We start from the raw sequence: 27,731 nt of genomic DNA, 5'->3' as shown, positions 1-27,731 counted from the left end.
CAAAAAACAACCATGAGGCGGTCAGCGCTAGAATTACGACCATTCCAGTCAATTAGCCAAATTATCTGGACGAATCACGTGTGTGCTGTTGATATAAAAACACACTGCCCATTAACCTGTGGTCTATAAAAAAGGACACAGGCTCAGCAATTAACCCACATTGCCAAACTTACCCGGCTGCCTCCATTTCCAAATCACTATAATTCCAAACAACGTGGTAATTTCCTCGGCAGAGAGCGCATGCCTGGTGTGCTGTTGATTATGGCTTTTAGAAACTTATAAAGACTGTGGTTTCCTGGAGGGAGACCGCATCAGCTGTCATATTCATAATTATAGCATTTCTGCTATTTCTCTCAATCATATAATTATCCTATCTCTGCTATTTCTATCAGTCATGTAATTATCATATTCAGTCGTTTCTGCGTAAACTTTTTGTCTGAAATTTCCAGGTTTTCTTTACGGCTGCAGATCTACGATCTGTATGGAACTTTTGAGGGAGTGCGTGCTGCTCTTCTCAACCGCTTTGTCGATATCTGTGTGTGACTAATTCACTACACACTTACAAACCGGTGACCACAGAGAAAGACACGTCTGCCACCGTCTCCACATAAACTTAACTAGCAGGTCTGGAGCGGCTTCCATTGCACAAACACACTATTTTCTGTCACACAGTAGCTTTCCTTTTCAAATTACATCCAAGAAACAAAGCACTAAAACTCAAAAGTACGACTGTTTACAATAATAAATTGAAGCTGAAATTGGGGGGGGCGGCTGTTACAGCTGCTCCACAGGACCTCCACTCCATAAATTTAGGGCAATTAAGCCACAAGCTCCACTAATGAAGCAGACTAACAAGCTGGAGGCGGGTTTCTGCTCCAGCACCAGGTGTCGAGGCCTCACACAGGAAGTCCCAGCAGCAGTAACACCTGGGAATAATAAACTCACTCCGTAGACAATAGCTCCATCTGAGGGCTGGGTCACACTAAAAAATATGGTAAAAGCTCCAGTGTATGGAGCAAAAGGAAACTTAACGTATACATTAATATTTTCCAGTTATATAAATCCACCAAATTACCACCAAGGATTTCTAGACGATCCACAACCTTTAAAATTAAGTGCACATTTCTTCTACTCTCATATGTGAATCAGATTATTGCAAGAAATGTTGCGTGCACTTGGATTGGCCCCTGGCTCCTGTTAACCCAGGAATGCACACAACGTATAGAGAAAACAAAAGTATGTATAAGACGAAAGAAGGTTAACCTGAGGGCATGTGTAGTACAACATTTGCCTCTGTGTCCACCACAGTTGAATCATTGACTGTGGAAGGAGGGGGAAGTGATTTTGATTACACATACAGAACACGCTTCTGTGATGTCGATACCAATCAGCGGATCATGAGGGAAAATTAGAAACACGCCGGTTTCTCCAAGTAATAACAGTAACAAGTATTCTTACAGAGCCTGGGATCAGTGATGGTGGAGGGAAAAAAAACACACAAGCACTTGTATTGTCGTCCTTCAGGCCCAGTGACGTGATGCACACAAACAGGGATGAACCACAAAACAAAGCAATGATCTCAGAAAGTTCTCTAACCTGCAGTGTGCTACGCTGTAAAACAACAATTACAATATGATTAACAATTATTATTAACATTTCAATTTCAGAGGGATGATTGGGTACAGAGTCATAAAGCAATATTCACGCAGAATTAATACCTGACTAGTTTTATAGACTGTCTCAAAACATTATTACCCTCTTTACTCAGTCATCGTTACCTCAGGCAAAATGCTATGGCTACTACTGAATCTCATAATAACCAGAACAGTGGAAAATTTAAGGAGGTCTTTCCTAATATCACACCAAACTGAGTCAATGAGCGAGCAGCCACCCCGTCCCCTCCTTCCCTTCTCCACTCTGCTAAAAGGCCACCATTGTATGTGAAGAATTGCCATGGCTACTGCCGGCGAACTGTAAGCCTTTTAGAATTATTAGCATTCCTCTCTACCCTGAGCACTGTAGCAAAGCTGCTCGCTTTACCATCAATCCGCCTTGAGAGAAACACACCATTTCTTTCATTAGCGACTACAGGAATTTCCATCTGGCTGGGAATTAATTAAAGTCGAATTATGGGGCTGCGGCAATATTGGGCTGCCCAGACAAATTCAACAACACCCATGGAGGGTGAGGGTGAATGTGGCCTTGTTAGTGAGACTTGTGAGAGGCCAATGAAGACACTTGTCGGAGACACTAACTCAGCAGTTATTAGGCGAGACAGCAACAGGTCGATCAACAATACGATCATTGATATATCCATTTTCCTGACCACCATCTATCCAGGTAGTAGCAGGTCACAACAAATAGTGGAGACTCACTTTATGGGTTCATGATTAAAGGTTAATGATTATCAACGTTTTAATATCCAGCAAGAGAAAGTCATGGTACTGACGACCTGATGTTAACAAATGGTGTGGCAGCACACACATATAAAAAGCTAATAAAAATAACTTGTTTTATGAGGGTCTGAATACACTCAGGGTTCAATGGGAAAGGATAAAGTTAAAATCAGTCTACGAAGTTTCAGCAATGTGTGATAAAAAATCGGGATAAAAAGCAACAGGCAAACCTTTGTCAGTGTGAGACAAGGAAGACGAGTGAAACAAAGTGGTCAATATCAGATTCTAGAAAACCTGAACAACAGGCCACCAGGGAGGCTCCACTATCAGGCCGGGGACTCCGCCAGCTCCTGACACCTCCACTGAGGCAGAGAAAGTAGGTCTGCACGGTACCCAAGGGGAAAGCAGGGCCCCGGTGAATTTCCACAGTTTGTGCCAAAATGGCTAAAAGGCAACCATTTCCTTTCAGTGCAAATCCAGTTTCAATTTCAACCTATCTGTGTTGTTCCGGGTACAAGTTACCAGTAAACAGCTCTGGCAAAACCATTTCCAAATGGGGGGCATGTAAGGAAAAGGTTTCAGCACAGGAAACTACAATGAAATACAGATGTGCTTAGGATTACTTTGAGTTTGGAAGCTGCAATAACAACACTGGAAAAAGCCACAAACCTTAATTATATCTTAACAATAAATCAGTCCTCAAATATGATCAGGGAAAACACCACAGGACCAAAACACTGTTAATAAAGTGATTGACTGAAAACTTTCTGTTATGCAAGAACTCTCTGGTAATAATAACAAAAGAGGAGAAACAACTTATGTTTTCATCCGTTTAATGTCATGTTGTGTTATTTTAAGGAGGGCTGCTTTCTCAGTATGATTGCAATTTTCGACAGTTCTTCGTCCACCGACAGTTTTCTGTTTTCACAGGCATGGGAGATCAGGGGCCCTGGACCGGGCTCTGCTGATGAAAGAAAGAGGTTAGGGTTAAACTCCGAGTCCAACTAGGTGATGAAAACAAATCCTATCAAGCACTCAGATCAAACTGATGTCAGTCAAAAGGTTACCTTGGTAACCACCTGTGGCCTGGGGACCCCCAACCAGTCACAAAGCTGATTCCTGTGAGTCCGCACTGTGGCGAGGTCACTTTCCCTGGAATGGACACGCAGAGCAAGAACATGAAACACAATGCACTGAATTCATTTTAATATATTAAATATACAAAATAATCCAGTTTGAACAACTAACCAATTAGTATCACTCAGCAGGGTCATGACATCATCCAGCACCTCTGGATCGATGACATCATCATAGGTCAGCACCATCTCATACATTTGGCTTGCTGTCTTCTTTCTTATCTAAAGATGTAAGAAAGAACCCGTTTATTATTTTTCTTTGCTGCTGTTACATGAAGAAATGTAAAAACCCAAATGGTCACGACAACAAAAGCAGCTACACATTACAATATTATTACAGGGCAGATTTAGAAGGCTTAAGACAATGCTATTTGGAGAGCTTGGGATTTGTGTAGAGAACCATAGTAAAACAAACTTTATCAACTTTACCATGTGTTAAATGTACAATATGTAACTTGAATATTAAACTAGTTTAATGTTGCTGTGAAGCAGAGTGGGATCATAGAGTTGATGTCTTCTAACTTTGTCTCTTGTAAATTGTCCTTACAGCAGAGACGGGCAAAGCCTCAGGTAAAGTGGATGTGATGCAATTAAAGGTGACTAAAATCAAATGTCTCGTTACCTCAATTCAATTTAGGGATTTGTCTGAATTTGAACATTGTTGGAAACATGTTAGGTAAATACACAAGTTAACAAAATGTATAACATAGTTCAAGTGGTTTTTATACATTTTAATGAAAAATGATATCTGCACACTCTTGTCTTGTGAACTTACCACAGGGAAGGAATGGCAGAGCATCATCAGCAGCTGGGACAAAACTTTCTTCCTCACTTCCCCCTGGAACTGGATCAGCCCACAGAAGCTGGGAAACACCAGTCAACCATGGAATGTCTCATTCATTCATCTGGTTTTAGTGATCTATATAATGTTTGCATTTATCAATGAGATGGAGACTTACACAGCCACGCAGGCGGACAGCTTCGAAATATCCTTGGACTTCTTAAACTCTTTGCAGAGAGCCAAGGTTTCCACACAGAAACGATGACTTAAAAAAGAAAAACAGACAAACTTCAGTTCTCATATCAACCATGTTAAAAATAACAAAAACAAAGCTTTCGCAGCACTTACTTCTCTTGTGTTGTGAAGATTTCAAAGCAGTTGTTAGAGAGCATCTGATTGAGCATCTTAAGAGAAGAAATAGTCACCCTGAAAAAAGGAAAATAAAACTGCCACTTACTTATTCCGCAGAGATTTATAGAAATGACATGGAAGATTGTACATTTGAACCATAGAGAAAAATAAATAAAACAATCTTCCATTGTCTGTGCATGTGTGTGTGTGTGAGAGAGAGTACCTGCAATTGTGGAGATTGTCTCTTAAGATAGTCAGCAAAGTATCTCCAAACTGTGTCAGAGCAGCATCATTGTCCTGGATCCCTTTCATATAACTGAACAAGGACTTGGAAGAAAACTGCACCTGAGCAGAAGCAGTGGAGAGCAGCAGTGAATGTGGAGTCGCTCACTGTGAACAGGCTAGATGCAACAATGAAAACAATGTTTACCAACGACTGTCTTTAAGGAATGAAAGCGAGACATTTTATGACGATATCACTCACACGTTACAGAACTTCGTGCTCGTAAAATGAACTGTGTGCTTATTGGCGAGTGAGTGTGAAGCCGAGGGGACTCGGAGAGGTAAACAGTAAAACAGATGAAATCTCCCTTTCTCTACCTGCTGGGCTGCTGAATATGTGTGTGCTATCAATTTGTCTGAAATTTGTAAAAACAAAACAATCTGGGATCTGACAATCTGACAGAAAAAAAACTGTTCCATTCTAACTGTTGGCTTATTTTATCTTTGGCATGTAGCGTTTGTCCTTATCCTGGGAAACCAGCAGTTTCAAATACTTAAGTTATGGTTGACTAAGTCTCACCGAATTAATCCATGTAAAATATCTTCTTAAAGGTTCAGTATTTAGGATTTAGGGACATCCAGTGGTAAAGTTGCATGTTGCAGTTGAACATCCCTCCCCTCACCTTTCTTTTGAGTTGTCATAAAAACTCAAAAGGTGTTTACTTTGTCCAGTCTACGGAGGCCACTATGGTGGAGCGGGTCCTGATGTAAATATAAAGTATTTGAATACAAAACGAATATTCGAAAAAAAAACTAATGACAGAGATTTTTTTCTCAGTCTCAGAACTTGGGACAGTTTCTGTTGTTTGGCTCTCACAGGACTGCACTCAATGCTCTCTCTACATTCAGACTGCCCTTTAAGGCGATTCCTGGAAAGTTGGTGGACGCTCCATCTCTGTCTCCGTCCTCTGTATGTGCTTGTGGTGTGAGAATGGTAATCTTGGCCCATGTACCGATGCAGTCTTGGCTCAGTTTCCTGCATGCAACCCTGTACAAACATATCAGTCCTTCCCGTCTCTGAGGATCTATCTGTGGCAACGTTAGAAGAGCAGGAGGTAAAAGCATGATGAGAGCCAGATCGTCTCCAAGGGAATATGTTTACAGCCTGCATTGGCAGATGACTTTAGCGTTACTGGCCTTGCTGCTGCTATTACAGGCTTCAAACTTATTTTTCTTTATTATATCCACAAACATTGAAAGCTAAAAATATTTTTATCATCACAAATCTTTATGGGAAAGGTGATTGGTTTTTAACAGGTTAGGTCATTATGAAGGAGGAGGGAGAACTTGATCAACACTAGTTTGGGGCCCCTGCTGGGGTGATGGTGAGGAAAAGGTCAGGAGTGGAAAGCAGTTGTTATCTAACACTGCAATGCAAAGATTTAACTGATGGGAAAATCTCACCAGTGTCATGAGGGAACCGTAAGATTCATTTGTTCTGGGTGAGACAAGATCAATGGATGCAGCTCAAGTGGTTGCCACAATATTGTAAAAGGTAGTGGGATGCAGAAATCAGAGTACACTCTGAATATACTGTGAATGTAAGAATTCATTTTAAGTCAGAAAATTCAAGATAAAGAAGGATTACTACATGCAGAGGAGTGAGTAGACTATAATAGACATGTGGCTCCCCCTGCTGGTTAAACTTCCTCCAAAATAACAAAGCTGATTTTTTTACTAGTTTTCCACTCCATGCTTTGCTCTCATTGCAGCAATCTTTTTTTACATTTTTATCATTACGTAAAATTCTTGTTAGCGGCATTCAAATGTGAAAAACGGATTAAAGATGCGTCTACGTAATCAACATCGTAGATGTAAGCGACATTAAGAAAAGATTTGAGTATCTTCAGATTCAGATTGTAGACAGCGTGAAGCGATACAGGAGGGATGGAAAGCTACATTCCTCCTTTAGTGTTTTGTTGATAATGGCAGAGAGTGACTGTCTAAGAAGCACTTGTGAAATCTCTCATCGGTGTTCACCTGGTTTGAGATCACTGACTGTATCAGTACGGCTGGCATGACGGATCCCAAAAAGCGAAGCCAAAGTGCCTTGATCGCCTACTGGTGGCAGGCTACGGTATGATCATCACCTCCATGTAAGTGGATGGGAAGTAATCATCAAATTCTTTTTTCTCAAAGATGGTCTCTGTCATTTTAGGTAGTTGTTGATTTATGTTCACATTTTCATGTTTCTGATAAGTTTGGTTTAAATTAGTTGTTTGCTATAAAAAACACCTGGAGCGCTCATATCGGCAGGACCTTGAAACCACAGCTCCATCCCGTGTGTGTGCCAGATGGCAGCATTCATATCCGAGATATTTTATCTTTATTTCTGAATAGTGGGAGGAAGTGGAGACATGTTGTCTGTCTTTATATAGTCTATGGTTAAGATCTAGCCATAGTTTCTGATTCACATTCATTCACTGAACCATTTTGTCCTGCATGGAAGTGCATTTGTTTTTCATTTGATCATATTTAATTTTGTCGCCCATCTGTAAAACATAATGCTGATTTCACAATGTTCTACTCCTCTTGTCCCACTTGACCTACTGTGGACTCGGTGATCCCTCCCACAGACGCGGTGAGCCCGAGCAGGGTGTGGTACTGATACTGAGGGAGTGCAAGCAGCTGGGTGATATACAGGAAAGCTTGGGATGGAGCATTCCAGTTCAGACTGGTAGTGGTCTCTCTGAAAGACAAAGCAAAAATAATAAACCATTTGTTTAGTTATTGTACATAAAATGGCTCCGCATAAAGCTTTCATATTTTATGTAGAGTGCTGTGCAAAAGGTTTAGGCACTTCAGATGTTAAACAATAACATCAGAGAAGCGTCTGATCGGTCGCAAAGGAAAATAAACCCAGAACATACAGCCAAAGTCATAAAGAACAATAGAGACTATAAAGAATAAGAACAGGGAGGTCTTCCCACGGATGGTCTGGCCCTGACAGAGCTGTGATCTCAGCATCATGGGGTGAACGTGGGATCACATGAAGAGACAGAACGGACACATTCTGAATCCAAAGACAATATAACGTTTCCATGATGTTGGACCATGGACCTTGAAAAAGCCAAAGTGATTGTACCTTTGTGCATTGGTGCTGTTCTAAAGATAAATTAGGCCAACTGATGGAATAAATAGCTGGTTAAAATCATTAAGGCAGCAGTAACTCACACAGGGAAAATCTTCAACAGCTCTTCCTGGTGGGGAATGTGAGGAACTGCAGGCTCTGTGCTGTGAAGGAGGCGCAGGAAGATGACGCCAGCGTGGGCTCTGTATCGATCAATCTTCTCTGCTGCCTGCTTGGCCAGGCCGCACATCATGCACTTCACTCTGCATCATACAACGATAGAAATGTTTGAAATGCTTCCTGAAGAAAGATAAAATCACCAAATCTTGTTATCAAACCTATACCACGTAAGTCCTGTGCCTCGAAGACCAACGGTGACTCATGGGAGGTGACTTACAATACAGTAATCATTGATTAATCTTTTACTCAGCAGAAGCCAAACATAAACACTGTGTTTGAATTCTACCATGACGTGACTCTTTTTAATCTCAGCTAGTATCAATAAACGATCAAAGTAAATCCTGCATAATTGCTGATCCTGTTCCTCTATTAGAGTTCCAAAAAAATTTACACTGACTAAGTGCTCAGTTCTTGTGGCCACACCTTCTGACAGCGAGGTGATGAGGATTACTCAAGGCCACGAACAAACAACAGGTCTAGGAGCAGCTGGTGACAGTGAAGAGTTTCTCTGGCTGTACGATCTAGTTCTATAAAAATGAACCATGACTTGGTGTCAATCAGTGTTTTCAGATTTCTTCTCACATGTCTGGTGAAAGGATCTCTGGAGAACTGCTGGCCACCAGCAGAGTCACATCCATCAGACTGGTCATTGCTGCCTCTCTCACCCTGAGGAGAAAGACAGGGGGAGATTCAATGCTTGAATCTTCTTCAAACTCATTGGCATGAGTCATCGAAAATCTATAAGGGGAGAGTGTCCTAAGAATTGTCTTTTAAAACACATGTGTCATATGATTCACAGGCTGGAAAAGCACAAACACCACCATTTGAAGAGTGTATACCTGTGTCACTGAATTTGGCAGCTTAATAGTCAAAGTAGCTTTATGTCTGCAGGGCACAATTTGTTTATGTGAAATGTGAATCAGGGCCTTCATTCAAAAGTCACACCCTGAAACAGGTGCACAGGCGACAGGTGGGATCCCCGATTATTGGCCTAGGAGAAAATGTGACACAAAAACAGAAAAGCCCACGCAAGAAAGAAAACACTGATAGTAGATAAGGAAGTAATAAAAAGGACGAATAAAGAACGATGAACAGAAAAAGATTGCCTGAAAGAAACAGCCCATCCCATGCTGTGAGGACATGTGACAAGCCTGGTGGCATTCCTGGCGAGTCAGTAAGCATGGCCTCGGGCTACTACTGAGAAAAGCATGCATGCATCATGTCTTTATGTCCTGAGGTGGAGGGGCTGAAAAAACACCAGAGGCCCACTGCTAATGCCTGAGGCAAATTTAAAGAGCATGGGTGTATTTGTGCACTGTGTGTCTGCATGTATATATCAAGATGTGTTGATGAGAAACTTCACTCACCAGGCCCCGATGTTCCCTCTGCCGTCTGTTGTGTAGTCATTGATGCTCTCCAGCAGCGTGTCATACACCTGGGCTACATTTTCCGAACATAGAGTAGAGTCTGGGGAGCCGTGGGCACAAACACCCACCGTCACACACACTCTGATGGAGCCAAAAAAAGAGACCAGAGAGATATCACATAAACAAATTAGATAAAGTTACATTTGTGGGAAAAGATGAAATAACAGTATTATAGAACGCAACAGGCTAACATGTCATTCAAGTCCTGCAGGTAGAGTCAGTCAACTGTTTATCTTACAATCTGCACAGCTACGCAGTTAAGCTAGCGAGACAAGCGAGACCAAGGAGAGAGGAGAGACAGAGGGAGCTTTGTGACACAAGTCTGAACCATTAGCAGCTAAGAATAGCTAAAATACAAATATAGGACAACATGGAGACAGGAGATGCAAAGATGAGATGTCAATAAAACTTGCACATGAATACTTACTGAGCAATTGCTGTGACCGCATCTCTCCTCGCCTCTGTAAATTTCCCTTCCTTCTGGCTGACAGTGCACATCTGCTGGAGGCCTTCAAAGATCTAATACACGCACACGTACACACACATTTTATGCCTAAATACTAAGACAGTGAGATGTCAAATGCCTTGAAAATGCACATATAACTTAAGGCACACCTGCTTCAGTTTGCCATGGATCATAAATCTTGGCAGACTGCCGAGGGTGAGGGCAGATCCACAGCGAGTGAGCATCTGCGGACTCTTCAGCCACTCAATGTACTGAGATACCAGGACATCTACACATGTGCACGTAGACACGCAAAGAGCATGCAGACATTATTTTCAAACCAAGACAGAGAGGAAAATCCAGCACATTAGGAAACTGTACTGATCCTACCCTGGATTTGTGAGTCAGCCTGCCCTGCCTCGACCTCGTAGTATTCCGCACACAAGGCAGAGAAAGCTGCTAACAGTGCAACCTGCAGAGTCAGGAGGAAGATCATTGAGTGAATGAAGAATAAAAGACTTTTCTTTAAGAGCAGACACTTTGTTTAATTACTTCCATAGAACTGTTTCTTTGCAGATATGTAGCATTTAACCGGAATTTAACTAACGATTCAAAACAAACTTTCGCATTTTCTTTAATCCCTGATGTTACCTCTGTTTAATACAGAAATATAAAATCTTATTAAGTATACCATAATCCCATCCTTCACTCCAGTGGAAACCAGATGAAGGTTTTTTATGGTGTCATCAATGAGCCACTGCCAGTCAGCTAAAACACAGTGACACAACATCAGACACTATTAGATATGATACTGAATGAAATGACTATTGACTAATGTTTAATATTAGAAACTTACTGATTACAGGGTCGTTCTTAAAAGGCATTTTGGACAGGGACAGATTTTTTATGAGGGTGCACACTGCAGAGAAGATGAAAACAATCAAATCAGCTGTAATAGGAGAAACTCTTACTTCGATGTTTCAACTAATTAAGAAACAGTAAAACCATTGTTTTTGTTTTTGGACTTACTTGCTGGCCTCATTAGTTCTCCACCAAACCCCCTAAATAAAAGAGCATTGTTTTATTTTAAAGCCAAGTTATAAAAAAAATGTTTTTTCCATACTACAAACTAGATTGAATCATTCTTCCTACCTGTACTGTTTTCTGTCCTGTAGCTGGAAGTGATCAACAAATTATAATCAGCAACAGAGGACATTTTGACCCAGTTCATTCAGTTAGAAATGCATTTCTTTTAGGTACCCTTACCTTTTGGTGAATGTTTTTGAATGCATCAACACATTCTGAAGAAATCATGTCCACCACAGTTCTACAGGACAAACACAAGGAAGAGAAGGAATAGAAGCTGCATCATCAGCAGGACAAAGGCTTATGGAGAGCTCATCTCCACAGTATATTCTACTATTCAGGTGGGACTAGGATTCCCCCAGTTTGTGCCTCTCATGTATTAGCTTTACTGTTAGCTGCTAGCATCTTGTTAAGATTATTAAAGATTTTTCAGACTTGTCCAACCCCCTGAATGAAAACTGTTTCCTTCCTCTGCACAATAAAGATATAAAATTATTTTTAACCCATTTCTCAAGTTTTGACTTTGCTTCAAAAAAGGTAGATTCTGGCGAAACTCATGAGGTTAAAAACTTTTTTATCGTATAGTTAACATATTTTTATTCAGATGGCTAGAGGAGGATTTGAGGATTCTGGAAATACCTCTGGATGGGGAAGATGTTGTCTAGCAAGCTTCTGGGATTAAAACATTCCCGGGTGTTTATCTTTCAGAGACAATGGTGCTTTCATTGTGACTCAAATGTAAAGCTAAAGCTAATACATGAGAAGCACAAGCCTTGGACATCCAGCCCGAGCTCCATGTTCCTTTGTGATAGTGCTGAGGAGTCTACCTGTCGGTCTTAAGGCCCAGATTGTACAGAGCATGTGTGATCTCTGCACATGACAGGATGGCTCCATGGCGACTGTGGAGGTCAGTACCCACTGCCATGGTCAACAGCTGCGGCAGAACTGAAACCAACGAAAGTGCTTAGTATAAATCTACTCATGACCAATAATTATAGGTTTCAGTTCCAACCAGGTATTGTCGCATGAGCATTTTACTTGGAAGCACTACATTGCCTGGGAAACAGGTATGGTGACATTGTTTACCTGTTGTTGCCATATAATCGGGCGCTTGAGGCGTCAGGTTGTGGAGCGCTTTGCTCGCAAGCTCTCGGATCACACTACAAAACACACAGAACAAAGGAGATTTGTTTTAAAGATTAAAAAAACGATATCTGTTTAATTATATTTGCTGAGATTATGAGTGCAAGACAATACAAGCACTTGCCCATCCCAGTGGTTGGTCTTCATGGCTATTAAATGGTCGATCATGGCATTGGTGTACTCCGGGAAACTAGCGATGTAAACACTGTGAGAACAACAAAAATACAGGATGAATGCCAGCTGTCTCTGTGAGAGGAAACCAATTAACAATTTTATAAGTCTTTATTTCATTCCATTTCTTATTAGCATTTACTTGGTCAGATGCGCCCTGAGGCTAACATCTTTCCATCCATTATGCTGCTGGAATAATTGCTCTGCTGCGTTTCTGCCAGGGGTGAACATTCTTGAAAGGGTTGAAGCTTTTCTATGTTTGACGGACACACAGTTCCCTCCTCTCGCTCAGAGAAAGTTGCTGCTGTTCATAAACACACATTCTTCAAAATTGAACCAACTTTGATCGCTCAGAGTGCTGGAAATGTCTACACAAAACCTTGAGTTTTGGTTTACCGCACATCATTGTGGGAAGATTTACTGTCTCACATAGAGGTTGTAGACACATTTAAAGGTACAGTGGGTAGAATTTTGTGACCTAAATCTTACACACTGGACGTTTAACTATTTACTCTGCAAGAACAAGTGTGCATCCTCAGCCTTTGCTCAAGTGCACCTTCACTTTTCACGATTTTAGAAAGTGTGACAGTTAAGGCCAAGCGCCTTCAATCTGCCCCAGTAGTGTGAAAACAGTGTTTCTTACCTGATGTTGAGAAAACAATTGTTGAGATTTCCAACAGCATAGTAGTCTGCTGCAGTTACAATCTCAATACCATGAGGGAAAGTTCCCTGTTGAGACAAACAACCAATAAACAGCAGATATGTTTTCAGTGCATTGCGTTACAATGGTATATGTTGTTCAGAGAGCTTTGTGGAATAAGGACTGTTGGAAAAACAAGCGTTTGCTGGCAGCCTGACTGGGAGGCCATTTCTTTGCTTCAAAAGCTACTGCCGAAAAAGCAAGTTTGAGCAAGACCTGGTTATTTGGCAGCAAATAAACTTCCAATCACAGTGATTCTGTTTGTCATAGTGTATGAGTGGTTAATGCTTCAGTCACAAACCTGTCTGCCGACATTCTCCTGGAAGGCAGCCTGGGACAAAACAAGATATTAAAGTGAACTTGTGTCATGTAACTGTAGATGTTGAGTCCAGAGATCACTGGGTGTCGAACAGAGAACTTACAGAGGCGGCTCTGCGGCAGTTGACATTTCGATCAAACACTGCAGTGATCAGCAAAGCACTGCAGAGAGAAACACAAAGAATATAAGATGATGCAAATATCTGAGACAAGACTTGTATGAGGAGCTGTAAACTGTATATACAGAGGAAGGTAGTTAGTTGACAGTGTTTTTACAGCCACCGACTGATCAACTTCAACTTTTAACTTGCTTGACTTTAAACATTTAAGGTTCATGGTAGTTAACGTCTGATGACAGTAATCACATATTAAGATAAGTATGTCAGTTCATCCCCTTATGGTTTGAACTTACTTTGTATATGAAAAATGGTCTTCACTGTGGTTTATCAGCCTGTTTTTAAAAATTATATATTTTGGGGGTATTTCACCCTTATTGACAGGAAGTCTGACACACAGCAAAGGGCAAACACTTCATAAACAGCAAAAGATTTTTAATTCTGCGGTAGATCAATCTTATAATTACTCACTGTGCTCACACAATGCATGAGCAATATATATCAATATATATTTGACTTTAATTTTATTGCTATTTATGGCAATTAAATCGTAACAATTGTTGATATTGTCCAGCTCTAATAACATTCATCCCTTTTTGTTTATTTGTAGTTTGTAGAAAAACTGACAAATATACAAACTCATAACTTTCCTTACTGAGTTATTAAATTTCTCAATAAGTCATGTTACATTGTACCAACAAGTGTTTCAACAGCTTAATCAGAAACAAATCTCTGACTCAGATTTTAAAATGATGTCTATGTCAAGGTTGCATCACCAAAAAACAGATTTTTTTGTTGTTGTACAACGGTTCCCAGCATTGCTACATGAAATCAGCCAGTGTGATTAACCATGACTGCTGCTTTATGGGAAGTCTTTAGTGGCTACGCTTTGACCTCTGAATCTTCCCCCTCTATGTTGCCTCTACAGGTTATAGGAGAGGTGGATGTGTGGATGTCAGTTGGTTATCTGTCTTTTTAATGGACAGCCTGGCACTAACTGTTGTTTATTTTGCTTGCTCTACTTGCTTCCTGACACCAAGATTCAGGCCTGCAGCTTTACTAACTGCCCCTACCCCGAGGGCTTGAAAACAAAATGATTGCACAATGGATCTGTATCTGTAACTGTGGAAGTAGACAACCGTGTGTGTGTGTGTGTGTGTGTGTGTGTGTGTGCGCCCCCAAGTCACCTAAGTCCCACATTCTAAAAAGTTAGTTTTCAGCAAATGTCATCAAGCTGTAATGAATAGAGCAGGAACCAGCTTGTCGGAGTGTGGCTGCCAAACGGCGACCGAAACCTACAGCAACAGGCGAAACCTGGCAATCCTGTAAGCTAGGAGAAGGGAGGGTGTATGGTAATGTTCATGATAATGGCAGTAGGGGTTCAAACTGACTCTGCAGAGCTGGTCTGCACAGTCAGAGGCCACAGGTCCATACATGCTCGGAGGAGGCAAACCGTTAGTATTGACAAAGACTGAACTAACGTCACTGGATGATATTGCACCTTAGTTTCTCTGCGCTGGCTGATTACATAAAGTATCGAGATGTCTTTCATTATTTTCAAGGTTGCCCCCTGCTTCCGAACCTGGATGAATTTTGCCTGTCAGTCTAATGTTGGAATAAGCATCCTGGTCACACTGAGTAAAGCCACAAATAAATTAATGTAAGTCACTTATGTCCAAATAAAACACTTTAAGAGATAGATAAAGCTTGCAATGTTACATATTACATCTCTGAACAAGGACAGCATTCCAGTGCCTATTTTTACATTTATTTTATACAAACAGTCTCCTTATGAAACCACATTTTAATTCACTAGAACTGGATTTTTATTTGGATCTGCACCAAATTGCAAACATATATTAATATCAGTCCCGTAAAAGTGATTTTGGAATTATTCTCTGGGAAATCAGTGAAAATGTTGAAAAATGCCTTTGAAATGTTAAAGAGAGTGAAAAAAAATTCCAACAAAATTTAAAAAACTTTGTAAAAGTATCCTAAAAACATAACACTCTTTGACGGAGTGCTGCTCTGTTTACAAGTGCAACAGTACATACATAACAATTTTAATATGATCTTTTTTTAATATAAATAATTATTCCACTATTAACTCTTTTCTGTTTATGCAACACAGGCCTTATGAATACACTTAAATTGGTTCTGATGGCAAAAAAATGCCCACAGTCCCAAAAATGTCTTTCTAGCTCCCGACTGATGAACTCAACTGAGTTCACAGCTGATTTTCCCAACGGGATGATTTTCAAGACATGTGGCTCTATGAATTTATGAAGCATATCATTACTGTGTCTGAGGAGGACAGCACGTATTCATTTATACAAAAGAACCAATGGCACCGAGCCACAAACATTTCAACAGCATGTACCGTTAGGCAGCAGTAAAATTTTCGGAGACAAAACATAACAAGGAAACGCATGTTCGACATTAATATACACCATTATTTGATTCACACAACATGTGATGATCACCTTTTGATAATATAGTCTTGGAATTACATACAGTGTGTCTGTCTAATTAAGATCAAGAGCACGTTGTGACCAATTTCCCTGCAGAGGCACAAAACCAACACACAGTTGTGTTATGTGTTGTGCTAGTAACGTTGGGACTCGCATGATGTGGTCGAGAAAAACTGGTTTGAGGCAGTAAATAACTGCTTAGAGGCAAACTAAGCAGCTTCTGTTCAAAATACAACCATAAGCAAATTTGCACTGAGCTGCAACTTAAACATCTTCAGCCTCCATTTTAAGTGTATTGAATTATACGAATGCATGCTTCTGCTTCTGTTGTCGGCCCATATGTGTTTTTCCTATTTTCTGTCCTAGTTGACCTTTATTTTCCTTTTCTGTCAGGCAAGAGTAGGTATTGTGTTGTTAAGGGTGGCAAATATGTAGTGATGTTATTCTGATGTAAATAAAGATGTAAAATGTTCATGACAGCGCTCATACAAGGAGGTTAAAGAGCAACAACAAAAACATTTTGAAATGGAAGTACAATTGTTATCATGCAGATGATCCTGACTTTTTCATTATGTATTCGATGAAAAGCTATTATCAATAAAATACGTAAAATGGTCTTCACTGTGGTTTATCAGCCTGTTTTTAAAAATTATATATTTTTGGGTTATTTCACCCTTATTGACAGGAAGTGTGACACACAGCAAAGGGGTGGGGGATATGGTCAAAATTAAATTAAATCAAGATTAAACTTTTCATGCCAGTCGATATCAAATTTCGCATAATTAGTTCTTTAAGCTTAAAAGACTTTTTGATTTTTGCTTCTGAGTAAAGGTTCTATTTATGGAAATTAAATTGTAATAATTGTTGATATTGTCTAGCCCTAATAACATTCATCCCTTTTTGTTTATTTGTAGTTTGTAGTTGTAAAAACTGACAGATATACAAACTCATAACTTTCCTTAATGAGTTTTTACATTTCTCAATAAGTCCTGTTACATTGTACCAACAAGTGTTTCAACAGCTTAATCAGAAACAAATCTCTGATTCAGATTTTTAAATTATGTCTATGTCAAGGTTGCATCACCAAAAAACTGATTTTGTTGTGGTACAACAGTTCCCAGCATTGCTACATGAAAACAGCCATAGTGCGATTAACCGTGACTACGCGTTGATCTCAGAATCTTCCCCCTCTATGTTGCCTCTACAAGTTATAGGAGAGGTGGACGTGTGAATGTCAGTTGGTCATCGGTCTTTTTCGATAATAAAATAAAAAATAAAATGAATCATTTGGGCCCACACAAGATTCACTCTTAAGACAGTTTACTTGACATACAGAAGATAGATAGCAAAGCGTAGTGTGGTTTTGCAGCAATCTCTGCATGTGGTGTGGTTGTATGGGAAGGGAAAGAAGAGAGGGTTACCTGGCAATCTGATTGACAAACAGGTGGAGGTCTTTGGGCTCATAAGCTCTGGCGAAAGACCAGCACACGTAGCAGGCAGCGTCCCGCACGTTGGAACCAACGCTGCACGCTCCCCTCTTCTCGTCATAGGTCAGGGACTTGATGATGAGTGGCACGACTGCGAGCAGACAACAGAGCTGGATGAGGACTTTAATCTTAAAAACCAAAAAACTAAGCATTTACATTAAGCATTTCACGTATACTGTATACAATCTCGAAAAATCAGGAGTGTTCAAATATTTCAAATTTAGAGTCAGTGGATTATTGTGTGATATATGCTGCATGCTTGATTTATTTTACAATAATGAACATTTGAAAGATAATTAAAAAAAAAAAAATTTTAATTTTAAAAGACCTGCTTTGTGGCAGTCTTCCTTTAAAATCATATAGAATTGATTAAAAGTAATAGAAAAAAATTAAGTTGTGCACAAAATGCTGATATTTATATGTAGTGTTTGGGAAACAAAGAATAACATGATTAGCTATAACAAGTCTGCATTATTTTCTTTGCACACTGTTAACATAAGGAGGGAGGTAACACTGAACAAGAACAGCAACAGTTCCACCTGCAAGTATGCAAATTCCATGTCGATTTTGCCAGCATGCTACTGTGCTTGACTTGAAACTTGATGCTTTATGTAAATGAGCATGTTATTCTCTGTAACCACAGAAAAGGGCCCGCGTGGTCATTTCTACACAAGAGACTGAAGAAGCAAGAAAGACGAAGAAGGCACGATAGCCCCCACCTCACCCCGTCATGTTAATCATCCCTTGAGGCCTGACTAATATCAAGTACATCAGTGTTGCCCAAGGGCCCTGCTGTTTGGGATGAAGCTCCACCCACTGCTGAGACAACACCTCAGAGAAAGGAACTCACCACACAACTATCATCACACATGCACGGTCACACACAGACACACTCTCAACTCTGAGCACATATTGGAGCGAATGTCCTGAGGAGACACTAACGTTTGCTGTGGACTGTGCAGTGGCTCTCTGCAGGCCGAATACTCAGGAGAGGACACTCAGAGAAGGTAATCTTTTCTTTATATATTCTTTCTTAAATAAAAACTGAGTAGCATTGAATCATATTTAATAACTTATGGCACTCTGTCAAAGCTTTCCTGAGTTTTCTTAAGACTCCAATGTTTTGTTAAGGCACAGTTCTCTAAACTGTAAAGGTCTATTTAAGGTAGTATAAGCATTGCATGCACCTGTTACCTATGGACGTTATTTGGCACCTGCTTGCACTGCTGTCGATGAATCACAGGTAAAGTGCCTGACCTGCATAGAACCCTCAAACGAAGTTTTTAGCTAAATGATACAGCCCTTTTTTCATAACAACATTGATTGTCTGTAAGTAAAATAAAACACACCAGAGATCCAATGATCCAAATGTATTTTTACAAAGACAAAAACTAACCAGAAAGGTTTTGATTGTGTTATATTGGTAGTGAACTGCAATCATGTTAAAAAGGGACTTAAAATGAATTTCAATACTGAAGAAGGGAGTGGCGTTGCGTGCTACTACAGTTGGACAGAAACTTGAGTGACAGCTTCTTGCGACAGCGCATGACAAGCAGGTTCCTCCGAGCGACACCCAGTAACACTTAACTCACTGCTTAAGGTGATGTTTCATTTCAAAGGCGAACCAGGAGTGTCTCAGATGCCAGCGACTTCACCTATTCCAGCTGGTGCATCCCAACGTTAATAAACCTCATTTCTCCAAAGCTGGTGAGCTCATCAAATGATGAATGAGAGAGCGCGTCCCGCAGGTGTAGTCATGGGAAGCAGGTGGCTGGTAGTTCCCACGCCAACAGCACAGACTTTAGTAAGGTTGAGAGAGAAAGCAAGTCTCTGCATGCCCTCCAGGCCCGTGTTAGTAAGTGTCTAGTCTACCCGACAACTGCCGACCTTGTGCCGTAGCAACTCCCCAACTTTCAGGACACATGAGTGGAGAAAAATCAGAATGATAGACATCTGAACACACACGCCAAGTAGAATCGTTTGCAGGCTGCTGTCTATCGACTAAAACCACACTAACACACAAGTGCACCTATGCAAACATGCGGGTAATATTTTGCATACAGGAGACACGTTTTAATATTTAAATTAGTCTCAACTCAGTGTCTAATATAGTGTAAAGAAACAGTTGAAGAAATATATTAGCCCGAGGGTGTAGTGTTTTGTGCAGCTAGAGATTTTTCTGACCGAGCAGATACAGAAACACTGAGAGACAAACCTTCCAGTAGATAAACTCACTCCACCTGAACCAGTCGAACAACTTTTTAAGCCTCATTACTCAGTGACAATCTGGAACAAAAGCAGCAATGATTCAGGAGTCACTCTTTTTTCTTGTTTATGTGACTATCTTTTCTTAAACTTCAATATTCTCTATTTTTATTTCAGAAAAGTGCATTAGAACCAAGATGGAGACTGCTCAGGAACGCAAGCCTAAAAGACCCCACTACATCCCCCGACCACCAGGCAAGCCCTTCAAGTACCAGTGTTTCCAGTGTCCTTTCACCTGCAATGAAAAATCCCATCTCTTCAACCATATGAAATACAACCTGTGTAAAAACTCGATCTCTCTGATGTCCCAGAAAACTGGGCAAACAGCTCGACAGGTCAAAGCTGCAGCAAAGGGAGCCCCCGACACATCCAAGGATTGTCCGAGCCCTGTGCAAGCGGTTCAGGACGACAGTCCTCAGACACAGGGAGCTGAGGAGAACAGAGAAGACACAGAAGAAGTAGACGTAGGGTGTGACAGTCCAGTAAATAAGGACGGCCAGAATGAGGCAACACCAAATACAGTTACAGAGAAAGAGAACAGGGAGAGCAATGAAGCACAATCCCTGCCACGCCTATCTGCGTTCAACGCTGTCACACCCAACCGTGACAGATCTGACACCTTCAAGTCATCTGTGCAGCAGTCAGAGGATTCACAAACCCCTGCTCCCACTTTCAGCCAACCAGGCTTCTCATGGGGCACGATTTCATCATCCATCCCCTTAAAGCCATTAGCCCCTCCCATGCTTCCTGAATACCCGACTTATCTCCTGCCAGACCGCCCCCTGTATCCGTCATACTACCTCCAAGGGAATCAACATGCAAATGAGCCAAACTCTTCTTCTTTCCAGCCAGAGTTTCTGGACCAACAGAGGCCGGTGATGCCACAACCCATTGCCCAACCTCACGCTTCCCTCTTTCCTGCATACGCATACAGATACTGCCACCCTCTCCACCCATCCCCTCCTATGCATTATACCCTGTACAGGCCACATGAGCTCTCCATGCCATTTACAGGACCCAGATATATTCCTTTGGACTTGTACGAACAAACCCTGAGGCCCAAGGACTATGACCTATACATGCATTCACATCCCAGACACAATGGCCTCATCACATCTGCACAAGAGCAGAGCAACCATGGCCAAAGTGGAGACAAGGCTACCAGGCTCAGCCCCAAAGAGGGTTGTTCTGCTTTGGGGTCCCCGGACAGACCCAGCCATGCACACAACATCCAGAGAGACATAGAGCCCCTGCAGTACAGCATGGGTGAGTCTCAGAACACCACCCAACTAGTCCAGGCAGCTGCCGCCACGCAAGACATCACGTCTGACTTAAGACAAGAGTCTGCTGAAAGCTTGCTGCATTTAAGACTTCAGCATGTGGACAGAGGGTAAGCGAAATCCCCATTTTTTTATGTACAGCTTAACTGAGCTGCAGTATATTGCATTTACAATTATTGTAATAAGTCCTTGAAATGTTTGTTTTGGTGGTTTCCTTTCAGGTCAGCAGAGAGCAGCAGTAATTCCTCCATGTCTGTCTCTGAACCATGTCCACAAACTACGTCCGAACAAGATAATGATGAAAGCAGAGAAGATCTGGCTCCCCTCAACCTCTCAACAAGAAAACAGGACACAGAAAACAGCCCATCTGACCACAGGCTGAGGTGTTCAGACACAGAGAAATTAAAGGGGGATGATCTGCCTCTCAACCTCAGCATTCGAGCTTGGCACAGCAGCCCTGAAGAGCTTCAGCAGAGGCCAGACGGTGAGCTGGACGAAGAGCGGTTCGACCAAAGGCAGACGGCAGCGCTGGCTCTCTGTCAGCTCTCCATTGCAAGCTCTGCTGTCACCTCATGTGACTTAAGCACTGCAGACAGGCCCTTAGAAGATAACACGGATGGTAGAAGTCCTGGCTCTCCAGCGAAGACTAAGCACAAGACAACTGGCAAGAAGAGAGCGAAGAGTGGCAGGGCTGAAAACAACTGCCATAAACCGAACAAGCGAGCAAAAGTTTCAGGACGGCTTCTGAGAAGGAGGCATCGCTGACACTAACAATTAAACTCTGACTTTTATAATATTTGTTAATAAGGACAGAATATTTCCCACCTTTCACTGGAAGCCTTAACGTTCAACTTAATGTTAACATATTAATTAAGCACTGAAAGATTTGATTATTCTAGAAATTATGTGAAATGTCTACAGAAGTGGCACAGGGTCTGTCATTAAGAAAACAAATGTGTTAAATGAAAAGACATGTTGCCACAGGTGTGTACATATAACGTCTTGATATCAGACAGAAAAAGATGAAAAGCATTTTTTTAAAGGGTTGTTAATATTTAAATCTGGACATTTTTGGAAATGTGTAAAGTTGACAATGGAAAATATGGCAATGCACTGTAAATGTAAACATTTTGAATAAAGAAGTAACAAAAGCTGATTTAGAGAAGTCAATTTATCTTCTACTGTAATAACGATTTGAATTTGTGGAAACTTACCCTCTGTCAGTCTGGATGGCAGCAGCAGGCCTCTTCTGCTAAGCTCTGCCAAGGCCAGGCAGCCTCCGTGCCAGGCCATGTCGGTTTCCTGAAAGCTTGAAACACACAACACACACGTTGCAGTTACAAATATAGAACACATTTCTTGAATAGTGGAGCAGCTTTAAATGTTGTCCCTACATGACAGGTACTAAAAAAAAATTTAAAATTTAAAAAGAATAGCCGAGAGTCACTGCAGGTTAGAGCAAATATGCCCCAAACCTACCTGAAGCAATCCAGCAACGATCCAACAACCTCGTCTGCCAGCTCTCTGGGAAGCCTCCCAGTCACCCTCCCAATGCTGAAGGGGTAAAAACATTTAAATTAAACAAAGACAACTGGAGATGCTGTCTTTCACATATTGAATACAAAAAACAAGAAGCTACAAGGAGAACTTGTCATAAGCCATTGCAAATTTGTTTAGTGGGGACAGATTGTTACCCCTTTGCCGCAGACCACCGCACAATGGTTTCCTTATCTTTAAGTCCCCCCAGCAGATGCTCTGTAAAAATAACACATGCAAATTTTCAGAAAAGACGTATTGCAATAAAACTCTTTTCACACATAGTGGTGGCAGGAACTTACCAATAACACTTTCTACTTCTCCAGGTATATCATAGTCTTCTTCCTGTTCCTGTGTGTCCACATGAGGAGTTAGAGCATCAGTAGCTGAAGCAGATTGAGGCATGGAAAGGTTTGCAGCGAGGGAGCGGCTGCCCCTCTGGTAACTGAAAAACATAAATATATACATTTCTAAACTTTGTGCTACTGCCACTAATGTTTTAGATGTGACAAAGTTAACTTTGACATAACCACAAAAATCATTTATTTATTTATTGGTTTCGTGTCTGACCGCCAAGCAGCCAAACGTGGCTTCAGGAAGGTGAGGCCAAGTCTCTGGATTAGTTTGACACTAAGCTTCCTCAGCATGGCCTGGCTGCTCTCCGACATGTGTCTCTGCTCCAGACACTGCAGGACTGTAGGAGCTGGGAAACACATGAAAACGTAATAATTATATGAGTTATATTAATTAATTATACAATTAAATCACAAAAATTAGGAAGTAAATTAACATATACAGGAATATACAAAACATGGGGAGATCTCTGCCTAGAAGCTAAGAAAAACAATTATTTTCATCTTGCATAGTTGAAATGCCTTTTGGTTGGAGATTTGAATATTTAAATACAGGATATTTGCATATCTCAGGTTAACAACAAATGGCTAATCCCAAATGTTATGGATGAGGTTCATATACGAGCGACAACTGGACAACTCTCTATGTAAACTGACAATATATTTATCAATATTTATATTTTAATTAAATCATATTAAATTACATTATTATGGGACATGCAACCTACAATTTGCATTCCACATAGGATGAATATTATACTGATATAACAAGATCACAGAGTGAGACAAAGATCTGTAATTATAGTAATATTTCCATCAAGTTGAGGCCGTCTGAACTCCTGAGATGCCTCTAAAAACATCTGATTGTGACTAACGGCAAAATAAACAGATCTTCATTCATTTTACTACTGCAGATACAGTAGCTGTAAAAGAGAAACAAAGGGACCTACCATACTGGAGTAGGTCATCTCGTTTCCCATGTTTGAAAAGCTTTGCCTAAGAGACACAATTAAGATCAGACCAGATCAATCCATCACAGTGCAGAGGACACATGAGAGCAGAAGCATAGGGGAGGGCATCACACATTTAGAAATTAGTAATTATTTTAAAAAAAAATCACTAAACGGACAAAGTTACAGAGTTCTCTCAGAAATCAGCGCGCATTCCACATTCCATACTGTCCATACCAAGTTTGTATGCCTTTTTTCATTGCTTTAGCCTCATTCTTCAAACAGAACAGCAGGTATGAGCCTTAGTGACTGAACAGACAGGCAGTTTTGAACATCCTACACGCTACAGAGGCTGGGGGGCCTGCCAGAAGATTTTTGACAGTAAGTTCAAAGGAACACTTTTTTAAATGTTACGCAAGCTTATTTGGCAATAATTTGACTTTTATATTCTTGCTTGAGGGCTGAGATACGTTACCTTAACTGACAAGTAGTGATTTGGATATTGCTAATACGCCCACAACCCTGTTCACATTTGCTGAAAAAATACAGCATTTCTCTTAAATCTGCGGATTAAATGGACATAAGTCACTTGAAGCAGAAGCTCTCACACATGCAGCAGGTGCATTACACACCTGTTAAAATCGCATTTGGTGAAAAACATACCAGTCATGTCAGTTCTTGCAAACAACCCTTTGCAGGTTTTGATGCCGCAGCACACACAGATGGCACTGGTTCAAAACACTCAAACAACCAGGCGTGTACACAAAACCAACTAAATATGATCAGGGAGTATGTGTTTACCAGAGACTCCAGAACACCATTCAACAACCTAATGTCATTCAGTAATTCGCCATTGGTCTGGGATATAGTGGTGAGGCTCCAGTCCAAAAACTCTCCGAGACACTTCTGTTGCACATCGGGGCGCGTCATGAACCTGTACGGTCATGTGCAGGAGAAGACGAGAAAGACATAAAAGATTTCATCTGGATTGACAAAGGAAGCCGACAGTAAAGGCATTCTAACAACAACCATGCTCTCTACTGGTTAGAAGGTTAATTACATTGTATAGTTCCACATGGTTGGTAAAGTCATAAATGATACCACGATTTTACACGATTATACACTGCATGAAACAAAATCAAAATTAAACAGGACAAAACTAGAAGAAATAATTGTGGTAGCTTTCAACAACAATTTTTATTTTTTTTAAATTGACAACAGAAATAAGTAAAATGATAAAATAATGTGCAGTCCAGTGTGATTGCAGCCTGACACTGAATTAAGACAATGGCCAAAACTAGGGGCAAACCCAATGTCCATCAAAATATTTAAGACATGTCTTGTTGGTAAGTTCTTGATGATACAGATTTGATCAATACAATAACTATCATTTTCCAAAAAAGGCTTTTTTAGGACACTCATCTTTTATGTGTGTAAATATTGAAAAAGTAAATGATCTTTAAAGAAATATTACTGTTCCACTGATTCAAACTGTGAAACTTGTTGTATATCTTTTGGAGACAACCACAAAATTAAAGTACAAAGTAATAGTCTGTTTATGCACTTACTTTGATACCAGGACGCTTGCAGCATCCCTGGAACTATCATTGACGGTTAGATAAGACTGCAAACAAGAAAAACACTGTTATTCAAACTGTATGACATCATGACTGTCAAATACCATCACATACTTAAAAGTTATAATACGACATATAGACAAACATAACCTGGGCTAAATATATCTCAGCTCAGATGTTACACTATTACATTCTTCTGCTTGTTTTATTTCTTTTTGCTTTAATATCTGATTCTAAAACAAAAGAAGGAGCTTTATTATAAGCTACATTAACTGTCACAGAAATTTTCTGCTGAGCTTTTAGACTGTTAATTATACTATTTTATATGATCCGCAAATCCTGACAACAAAGACGATCCCTTGTGGAGATGCATTCAGCTCAATCTCTCCAACAAAATCAAGATTATTTCATATTCTTAACTTGCCTTTGCAATAGCTAGAATCCGCTCCATAGTGGACTCTCTGGGCTTTTCACCGTCTGACTCCAGATTGCCATCCAGACGAGAAAGGTCAAAGGGAATGAGGCAGGTCATGGAAAGCCATAACAACAGCATGTAGCGAGTTTCCCAAGTCTGGAATCAAAACATTAAAACAAACTGCTGCTAAGGCTACGACAAAGATAACACAATCTAGATTTGTAAGAGGAAAATGCATTAAGCCATGACATGTGATGACAGTCTCACCTCATTGTCTGTGGGATCCTGTTTGGACAGCAAGTCCAGGACTGGCTGGAGATCAGCAACCTCATGTGGAAGAAGCTGCATGAAGACTTTATAGCCTCTAACCTGAATAGAACAAAGTACAAGGACTCAGGGGGCCTATCACAGAGGAGTGTTACTGATAAGTGCAATGAACATTCTGTTCTGAGGAATGAGTTTTACTACGTACAGTGGAATTATACCGATTTAGCATCTGTCAGCAAGAGCACTGGTTATACCGACCTTAGAGATGATGTAGAGAAACTTGAAGCTCAGGTGAACCAGTGAAGATGGAGACTTTTCACTCCTCACAAAATCCAGGAGCATATTCAACATCCATTCTGTGAAAGAAAATGAATATTGATTCTCCAGACGAATCTCCAATACTAATCTAAATTCGAAGCAGAGTCACACTTGATTGAATGTACCTAGATGTGGGTCCAGCAGATGAGGCTGTGGCTGATGCCCGTCCATGATCACTGTGGGAGGAAACAGGCAGGGTGTGGTGAACCGTGAACGAGCTGCACCGCCATAAACGTGTTTACGAGAGGATTCTTGAACTCTTGAGAAGGGGACATGTCTCACCTAGGAACTTTTGAGTGGTGAACTCTGTGGATGTCATGTCCCCGTGGACTTCCGGCAGACTGGAGATGAGGGCCCAGGTCTCGTCTTTCTTGCTGAAGCCGTCCAGGACACACGCCGTGACCAGGGGCTCGGACTCTGCCCCATCACCACCGCAGGAGCCGCTCTCTGCGTCTGCTAAAGCCATTCTGAGTCCCTTCGTGGATAACGTATAAGTTGTGCAGCGGTTAGCTAGCTATGACTAGCAAATAAAAAGATGGGTGTGGATGAAATTAGCCTGGGGCACGATCGGATTTATTAAACTTACACTAGAAAGCACAGTCTAGAGAGTACACAGGAGAAAAAGACATTGTTATCAGAGTGAAATTCATCTCACCAGATTCCTCTTGTGTTGTGATGATGCTTCCTCACAAGTGCGCAACCATAGACTGTATTTCAAGACTGCGCAACATGCTTTATCGTCCCTCCTCCTGCTGTACGGCAAGCCGTCAGGACATTCCCGTTTGCGCCTCCTTCACTCTGAATCAGCAAAAATCATCGGTATGAATTGTAAATATGATTTATATTAGATATGTATAATTAACTAAGCATGTATACCACACTTAAACCAGTTTTAGTTCAGTTTTGTCTGTTTATAAATTGATTTACATCTAATATTATTACTTTTGATGGATTTTCCCCCAATAAGGAGAAAGGATTTACGTTTGCATATAGGCAAAAGAACAGATAAAATATAATGACCTGGCTTATAAGTTGATTTTATTAGATACCTGTGTGTGTTGGATGGCACAGCTGCATTAAAAGCCTGGGAGATCAGGTTTCTGGAAGAAGGGATCAAAAAGCTGCGGTGAGGTCTATATGATGATGGAGGTCCTTGTGTTTGATTCACCAGTTCTCAAACCAGATAGATACAAAATAAAGTCGAGTAGAC

At 40.8% G+C, this 27,731-nt stretch overlaps 2 protein-coding genes across 5 annotated transcripts; one reads left to right on the top strand and one right to left on the bottom strand.

Annotated features, from left to right (window-relative positions):
* Positions 1–3,212: 3,212 nt before the first annotated feature.
* Positions 3,213–27,308, bottom strand: tbcd (tubulin folding cofactor D). 4 transcript variants are annotated; one of them, XM_020094499.2, is made up of 40 exons: positions 27,177–27,308; positions 26,804–27,041; positions 26,647–26,697; positions 26,462–26,559; positions 26,204–26,305; positions 25,946–26,092; positions 25,513–25,568; positions 24,746–24,878; positions 23,945–23,990; positions 23,212–23,344; positions 22,944–23,086; positions 22,800–22,860; positions 22,585–22,659; positions 22,320–22,414; positions 17,495–17,651; positions 13,591–13,648; positions 13,470–13,499; positions 13,112–13,197; positions 12,422–12,502; positions 12,241–12,314; positions 11,982–12,099; positions 11,335–11,395; positions 11,221–11,243; positions 11,098–11,129; positions 10,925–10,987; positions 10,760–10,836; positions 10,459–10,540; positions 10,239–10,357; positions 10,051–10,142; positions 9,564–9,704; positions 8,779–8,862; positions 8,121–8,279; positions 7,497–7,635; positions 4,888–5,009; positions 4,662–4,739; positions 4,492–4,578; positions 4,308–4,395; positions 3,645–3,754; positions 3,464–3,548; positions 3,213–3,360 (listed from the first exon to the last, which is right to left on the bottom strand). In XM_020094499.2, exons 2-40 carry the CDS (start codon positions 26,985–26,987, stop codon positions 3,337–3,339), a joined length of 3,594 nt encoding a protein of 1,197 aa, XP_019950058.1. In that variant the 5' UTR covers positions 26,988–27,041; positions 27,177–27,308; the 3' UTR covers positions 3,213–3,336. The 4 variants fall into 4 exon arrangements, with proteins under 4 accessions (XP_019950058.1, XP_069380862.1, XP_019950059.1 ...); XM_069524761.1 differs by having other exon boundaries at positions 3,213–3,357; XM_020094500.2 differs by having other exon boundaries at positions 26,804–26,996; positions 27,177–27,296.
* On the top strand, positions 18,436–22,013 carry znf750 (zinc finger protein 750). The gene is made up of 3 exons (XM_020094508.2): positions 18,436–18,567; positions 19,943–21,215; positions 21,327–22,013. Exons 2-3 carry the CDS (start codon positions 19,963–19,965, stop codon positions 21,868–21,870), a joined length of 1,797 nt encoding a protein of 598 aa, XP_019950067.2. The 5' UTR covers positions 18,436–18,567; positions 19,943–19,962; the 3' UTR covers positions 21,871–22,013.
* Positions 27,309–27,731: the final 423 nt, after the last annotated feature.

The sequence above is a fragment of the Paralichthys olivaceus genome, chromosome 5 (assembly GCF_024713975.1).
Source record: "Paralichthys olivaceus isolate ysfri-2021 chromosome 5, ASM2471397v2, whole genome shotgun sequence".
NCBI classification, from domain to species: domain Eukaryota; kingdom Metazoa; phylum Chordata; class Actinopteri; order Pleuronectiformes; family Paralichthyidae; genus Paralichthys; species Paralichthys olivaceus.
Note: the sequence above shows the minus strand (reverse complement) of the source record. Positions and strands in the feature narration are given on the sequence as shown.

Excerpts from the sequence above, each read along its gene's own strand:
- znf750 (XM_020094508.2), top strand. The coding sequence starts at position 19,963 with ATGGAGACTGCTCAGGAACGCAAGCCTAAAAGACCCCACTACATCCCC. Across the intron at positions 21,216-21,326 it reads CTTCAGCATGTGGACAGAGG|GTCAGCAGAGAGCAGCAGTA; the intron begins GTAAGCGAAATC and ends GTTTCCTTTCAG.
- tbcd (XM_020094499.2), bottom strand. The coding sequence starts at position 26,987 with ATGGCTTTAGCAGACGCAGAGAGCGGCTCCTGCGGTGGTGATGGGGCA. Across the intron at positions 22,660-22,799 it reads CGGTGGTCTGCGGCAAAGGG|CATTGGGAGGGTGACTGGGA; the intron begins GTAACAATCTGT and ends TTACCCCTTCAG. Across the intron at positions 3,361-3,463 it reads GGCCACAGGTGGTTACCAAG|CAGAGCCCGGTCCAGGGCCC; the intron begins GTAACCTTTTGA and ends TTCTTTCATCAG.